General features: G+C 39.6%; 1 protein-coding gene across 1 annotated transcript; it reads left to right on the top strand.

Annotated features, from left to right (window-relative positions):
• The first annotated feature begins 1,471 nt into the window (after positions 1-1,471).
• Positions 1,472-6,644, top strand: LOC124648221. The gene is made up of 15 exons (XM_047188014.1): positions 1,472-1,614; positions 2,034-2,178; positions 2,287-2,292; positions 2,368-2,408; positions 2,512-2,565; positions 2,663-2,746; positions 2,937-3,022; positions 3,193-3,285; positions 3,945-4,075; positions 4,657-4,698; positions 5,359-5,432; positions 5,512-5,602; positions 5,936-6,017; positions 6,381-6,512; positions 6,606-6,644. The coding sequence occupies exons 1-14, from the start codon at positions 1,472-1,474 to the stop codon at positions 6,476-6,478; spliced, it is 1,170 nt and encodes a 389-aa protein (XP_047043970.1). The 3' UTR covers positions 6,479-6,512; positions 6,606-6,644.
• The last annotated feature ends 336 nt before the right edge of the window (positions 6,645-6,980 follow it).

Below are 6,980 nucleotides of genomic sequence, written 5' to 3'. Positions count from 1 at the left end.
TAGTTCCCATGTTTGTGATTTTTGAGGTTCATGTTATCTTGGAACCGTATCACGTGCATTCTCTTTGAACATGATGATACCCATGTTGTTGGCTCTGTTAAAACCAATATGTGCTGATGTTTGCGCTTATATGGTGAGAAAGTGCAGTTCTGAATGTGTGGCTTCTCAATACCAAATGTAATATTATCTATTTGTTTAGTTCTGATGCATGTTTGTGGTTTTTGGAGTTCATATTATCTTGGAACCTCATGAAATTGTCTTTGAACATGATATATCCATGTTGTTGGCTATGTGAAACCAATCTGTGCCGACCCCATGCCAACTTATATGATGATAATTTGAGAAAGTACTATACAATTTAGTGTGGCCTCTGAATATCAACCGATGCCTGCTTGTGCATTGTACAAGGAATCCAGCACTCTTTTTGGAGCATCTCTAGCAGACCTCCCAAAATGGTTAAACCCGAATATTTACAGGCCGGTTTGATGGTTTGGAGCATTTTTAAGCAAGACCAGACACTTTAAAACAGTCAAACCCGTAAAAATTTTCGCAAGCCAACCTGGATATGAGCACACAATTTCCATAGTTGGAGTTTCGAAGGCGTATTTGCAGGCCAACCCGAATACGGTCAACGCTCTCACGGTAGCTCGCTCTAACACAGTTCGTCGATAAACTTGCCGGAGTCCGGCCAAATTCCGACGAACTTCCGCACTATCCGACCAAATATAAGCAAAATTCGAACCGTGCTCGTCGGAATTGGCCGCCGGTTGGGTTGAATTCGACGAGCACGGGCGGCGGCGGAGCAGGGGCAGCGCCGGGCGGTGGAGCACGCAGGCGGGGGAAATGCGAGCAGCCAACAGCGTGGCCGGCGGCGTGCGGGCGGGGTAGGCTAGCGGCACGTGCGCGCGCGGGGCTGAGGCGGGTAGCAGAGCCTAGGTGCGCGCGTGCGGGGCTGTTGGAGAAGAAGAAGGAGAAGAAAAAAACTGCTCCAATGGAATATTTGGGAATGTGCTACTTTAGCGTCTCTATTTACGGTGTTTAGTTGTGAAGGCATTTGTCGGCCTCCAAATCGTGATTTTTTCAGCCTGCAAACGAGTATTTGGGGTTTGCGGTTTGAGGTGCTCTTAGGTGGCAAGAACTCAGCAGTGTCAGCAGAAAATAAGTTCAGAGAACAGGTTGAAACGTGAGAGTCTTTGGCCGAGGTTCACACCTCCAGCACGCTGTCTGTCTGCCGCCGCTGCTGTCGTCCTGGAAGAAGACGACCAAATGGGCCGGGCTGGGCCGGCCCGAAGTAGAAAATGAATTCCAGTCCGTGTGGCATGCGCACAATAATCGGCCCATGGTTCAGGCTTAGCGAGCCTTGTTTGGCAAGAAAGAAACCAGAAATAAAAGCGCCAAGGAAAGAAGGAGCGCCAGATTGGTTTGATCTTCCGAGAGGGGGGAAACGATCGGGGCATACCGGAGCAAGAAGATGGGGATTTCCCGGAGCAAACCGGCACGGGAGCCGGAGCCGGAGCCGAAGGAGGAGCCAAAGGTGAAGGTGGTGGTGCCGCCAAAGGTGAAGGTGGTGGTGCCGCCCCTCTTCGACCCGCCTCCCACCGCCGCCCGCACCAGGTGCACGGCCGTCTCCCCTCGCTTCCTTCCTTCTCCTCACATAAACAAAAGGGAAAATCTCCCGATTTAATCTCAATCGCGGACCGTACTATCTGGCATTCATTCGATATCATATAGTACAATCTCGCTTAATTGATCCTCTCGCGCGAGCGGCTCAATCGGATTTAGATTCCTCCGTTCATGCCTAGGTGTACCAATGCTCGGCTTAACTGAATCGGAAGGAAACCCTTATGCATCATGCCTAGGTGACGAAGCTCTGGTTCTCTGAATTGCAGCGCTCTGCTAGCTAATGCTAGTTCGGTACTTCAGTTAGTGTACTATGAACAATGTGCAGACATTAATCTATGACTTAAGCTTAGAGAACAATTGATCTATGGTTCGGGAAGTGACGTACTGAGTACTGACTGTTGGGCATGCAGGATGCTGGTGCCAGAGTATGAGCTATGGTTCGGGAAGCCCTGGCTCCACCGCCTGTTTGAGGACTACTTCGATCTGGCGGGGAGTGTGCAGGCAGGGCTCATGCTGAAGATGCTGGAAGATCCTCATGCCGATCTGACTGCAACTGTATCCAACACATTTTTGTTGTTGTTATTTATATATGATTATGTGGGTGTGGGATATATATTTTGGTATGGACCAATGCTTTCTGCTGTTCATCTGTTCTGTTTTCAGGGTACTGTCCCTAAATGATTTTCCTGAACTATTGCAAGAATAATACTACTACCTTTTTTTTCCCTAACTATGTTTCACTAGGTGTCACCAGCTGGTGGGAAGGCTCAGATTCGTTGGCAGAGGTGGCTATTGCACAGTTTACGAAAGCTATTTTCTTATACTTATTACAATATCTTTGTTAGTTCTACTCAAAACATAATATCAATCGCCTGGATATTTTTTCAGAGGTTTGGATAATCCAGATAGCTTTGTGGACATTCTCATGTCGACTTCAAAACCGTAAGCGCTTTGTTGTTTGATTGACAACAATTTCAATTGTATGAACTAGGTTCGTAGATAGTGCTGATCTTGCTTATAATTTTTTTTTGTATCCCAGCACTTTGAAGCTCAGATCAAGCATTTACTCAACTACGTATGGTGTTGGCGCCTTTGCGGCATTCCCTTTGGATCTGGAGAAAAGGTCAGTTGTAATATCATTTTTGCAGTCGCACACCATGCGCGTAGTTGTTGCACATCTTTCCACTAAATTATTTACTTGATAGCATCAACAAGCTCTATCTTGCGCTATAGAGCAGAAGATATACTTGCTATTTATTATTGAATATGAATTCAAACCACACGTGACAAAGATAATATTTTCTGTTTCGCAGTGCACGGTCAGAAGATAATGGTGTCGTGGGTTTGAGATATGGTTCCCAAAATCTATCATTTGGGGCATCTTTTGTGCCATTTCTTTGTAAGGGATTATTCATAGTTCTAGTTAAAACTTTTTGAAGAATGAAAATAGTATCTACCCAAGTAGATGCCCACCTTAGCTTTAATGCAATCAATTTACTTAATTGTTCTAACATTTTTTTCCTATATCCTGCAATATTGTAGTATGTTCATATTACCTTCTCTTTACAGCATCCAGTGAGCCACCCTCTGTGGTACCCTATGGTGCATGGCTGGTTGGAAGATTAGGGGGTTTTAGTGCAGGGGCACAATACAAGCCACTTAGTGAGTGTTACTGAACCTTCGTCAGAACAATTTTTCTTTTCCTTTTCTACCAATATACAAATTTATAACTATCACATATTCTTTCCTTTTTCTATGTACAATTTAAAATGCTCTTCTGTATTCAGTGCCGTTCTATGACTACATTAATTATTTTTGCCTTGGTAATAACCATACGCATGCTAATAAGATAAGCAAGAGAACATCACAGCATCCAGTTTTTCTCTCAGCCATTTGGTTTGGATCCAAAAGGACTAGATTTGCTGATAATATATATAATGGGACATAATAAGCCTAATATAAATTTATATACCATAAAGGATTGCTAAAACTTACCATGTGTATACCCCAGTACATGTATCCACCGGTTCATGTTCTTACAAGCAAAAAAATCTGTATTGGACAAAACATATGGGTTCCCAAAATTGTCAATATATTGAATTCAGAGTTTCGTTAGATTGCCATTTTTTGGTAATGACTTGTGCAATTGGCGTTTGCTCTTAGCATCCATATATATGATGCCTTCCTACATTTGAATAATCATATGCAAATATTAGCCTTATTTTCGCTTTTACGAAGTTTTGTTTGGTCATGTATCAACTCAACTCCAGGGCATTTTCTTTACCCCCTTTTTCATGTATCAATCGTAGGTACCCCAACAGGTGAAAACAAACATTCATTGCCTATTGAGGACTTGAAGAACTGGGATTACGCAATCAGTTACGATGTGGGATCAGCTAGCCCACTCAGCCCTTCATTCAACTTTTCCCTAGAGCTTCTCAGAAGTACACAGGTTCGTTGTAGTCCATCCTTGTTATTAAATAGAAAAAGCTTAAAATCTTTTTTTACTTTGCATAGTTTTTTTTGGAATATTATATACGCATAGTGTTGGTGCTGCTGAATGCTTTTTTTGCGTGAATAGATATGCTTTTGTTCATCTAGAAGTGATTTTATTTTAGTTCACATTCAACATAAACTGTTATGTTATTATTAACTTGATTGTTATCAATGTATGCATTCAGTTCTGTGTTTACCCATATGCTAGTATTCAACTATTCATAGATATGTGAGTACCACCATGGATTATTATGCTTGCAAATTTTGCTGCTTTTGTATGAGCTTCTTCGTACAATTCTTTTTTTTATTTCAGTTAGAAATAAAGTTTTTGATGATCAATCACAGTGAAAGATGCCTTTTACGTATGTTTCTTTCTGTTCTTTTTTGTATAGGGAGGGACAAGCAACTAATTTTCTGTACCATTATCATTGGCTCCTAGGCAATTTTTTACCAAGTGAAACTTAATCTTCTCTTACTTTTACTGAATACCTACAACATTGAAATTGTTGAATCTAATACGATTTCCTTGACGTGCAGCTGGTCGCATCATTCTATCAGCACCAGGTTGCCCAAAGGGAGGTAAGGAGAGTTCTATTTTATTTATCGTTTGACACTGTTCAGTATTGTATTTCTGTTTTATATTTCTGACAGGGAAGGGTATGCATGCAGTTTTATTTCATCATGATCCATAAGGACTTGCTTCCCATTTTAATCTAATATAACTAGTATTTTTTAGACTAAAGGATTTCAAATCTCTCCTCGTCAATTTACAATAGACGTTTTTAAAGGAATGGCTTATTTATCTTATCAAAATCAAACTTATACCAGTTTTATATACCACTTGTATGTTTGTTCTTTCGGATAGTAGGACATGTAAGTGCGTTGAAAGTGCCATAGTAGCCATGGAGTGTGCCATCTATATTCTAAAATTATCATGTATATATTTAGTATGAAGATATCACAGAATTTCTATTATTCTAGAAAGTGTTCAACACATGCACTAAATTTGAATATAGATATTTATATTTTAGAAATATCATATGTTATGTGACATGTTAGTAGAATGATGTACAACTGTGAAATAATGCACAATAATCAACTAGAGCATAACATAGAAGCAATTAGCAGAAATAGTATAGGTTAATGCAATTTCTGGTGTAAGCACAAAATTCTTTCGAAGATCTCACTGTGACAAAAACTATTGATATTTGACTAAATCTATGGCTTTGTGTACATTAGGATAAATGGCCGGAGACTCCTGATCCCCCCAAAATCACAAACTACATTGATTTTGGACTTGAACTGGCCACAAGGTAATCCTCAAATGAAGTCATATTTTTCAGTTTTTCATCAATTCAGTTGACTATATTTTAATTTTTTCATGATTTTTAGGGTGGGCAAGGACAAACCAACCGATGATGCCGAGAATTCCTCGTTTCAGATAGCTGCAAACTGGCAGGCTAATAAGAACTTTCTAGTAAAGGTCAGTTAAACCTCTTTTTTATTATTAATATGCCTTCAAAGTATCCTGGTAAATAATGGAACATGTGTGCTTCGTCCCGTCTTAATGGCTTAGTCCATGTCCTCAAGCAGGAAATGAAATATTGAAACCATTGCAAATTTCTTGGGAATAATTAGTTTCTACCAAACACACCTCTGTATTTTAATTTACCTTTTTTTATGATTGTGGAATCCATCACCATGAAGTGTAGATATAATGAAATAGAATATTTTGGAGTGCAATGTAATTCCTTGAAACCATAGATATGTATATGTATTCAATTGTTTCTGATATTTAGTGTCTCTTTCTTAACAGGGGAAGTTGGGTCCCTCTAAATCTTCGGTAGCTTTGGCATTGAAGTCTTGGTGGAAGCCATTGTTTACATTTAGTGTCACAGGTTTGGAAACCTTCACACTCCTACTAGGATATAATTGTGTTTGCAATAACAACACTTCATACTTCTGATCAAATGGAAAAAGAAGGAAAGGCTTTCACATCTTGTTGTTTATATATTATTCTTATGTGCTACACTTCCATCTATTCTGTACCTATGGTACCTTCCGAGTAGGATGAGTGAAAATGCATATTACTGCATTATTAGTGAAGTAGACCAAGATTAATATTATCAGCAGTATTTATAATAACGATTAGATGAAAGTCTCACTACATAGACCATTCCACGGTAGAATTTTATTTTTAAACTGAAAAGGTATTGTTTTTAATACTCACTGTCAGCCACAACTATACTTCCTGTTTGCAGCTGTAAATGATCATTCGAAGGGTACAACAGCGTATGGGTTTGGAATTCATGTTGATGATCTAAGAAACCCAGATTCTGAAAGTCATCTCCAATCTTAGGATTATATATACCATTTGGTTGTATCCCTATGCGGTATGATGCACTACAAGTAAATTCTTGATTTGTTCCAGAGAGGCAGTTAATGTGCTAACAAATAATTTGTTTGCGAATCTTAACTGAATGCAGTTACATGCGCTCTGACAAAAAAAACAAGGAGAATCAAACACTGATGTTTGCAGGAGCACGGGAAAGAGGACGTGCATGTTTGGAACATCCATAGATTCAGGGGAACTGTGACGACTTAGGACCAGAATTAAAGAAAACAATATTATGTTTAGTTTGTGGTATTGTAAAGTTTAGTGGCACTCTCTCTCTATATATATATATTTCCTAGCCCCGGCTTACATTTGAAATTGTCGTCATTCTAAATTGCAGGAGCGCTGGGAGTGGAGATTTTTTTGCTCCATCCCATTGTTTTAAATAATTTCAAAATCATATTTACGAGTTTCGAAACAGTTGAAAAAAAAAATCTGGATCATAGGCTACATCCGGATTGTATTG

Source organism: Lolium rigidum, chromosome 4, assembly GCF_022539505.1.
Source record: "Lolium rigidum isolate FL_2022 chromosome 4, APGP_CSIRO_Lrig_0.1, whole genome shotgun sequence".
Taxonomy (NCBI): domain Eukaryota; kingdom Viridiplantae; phylum Streptophyta; class Magnoliopsida; order Poales; family Poaceae; genus Lolium; species Lolium rigidum.
This window is presented reverse-complemented; position numbering and strand designations above follow the sequence as displayed.

What these genes read in the sequence shown, in the direction of transcription:
- LOC124648221 (XM_047188014.1), top strand. Translation starts at nt 1,472, where the DNA reads ATGGGGATTTCCCGGAGCAAACCGGCACGGGAGCCGGAGCCGGAGCCG. An exon ending in GGCACAATACAAGCCACTTA is followed by an intron (nt 3,286 to 3,944) that starts GTGAGTGTTACT and finishes GTACCCCAACAG; the next exon opens with GTGAAAACAAACATTCATTG. An exon ending in GGACTTGAACTGGCCACAAG is followed by an intron (nt 5,433 to 5,511) that starts GTAATCCTCAAA and finishes CATGATTTTTAG; the next exon opens with GGTGGGCAAGGACAAACCAA.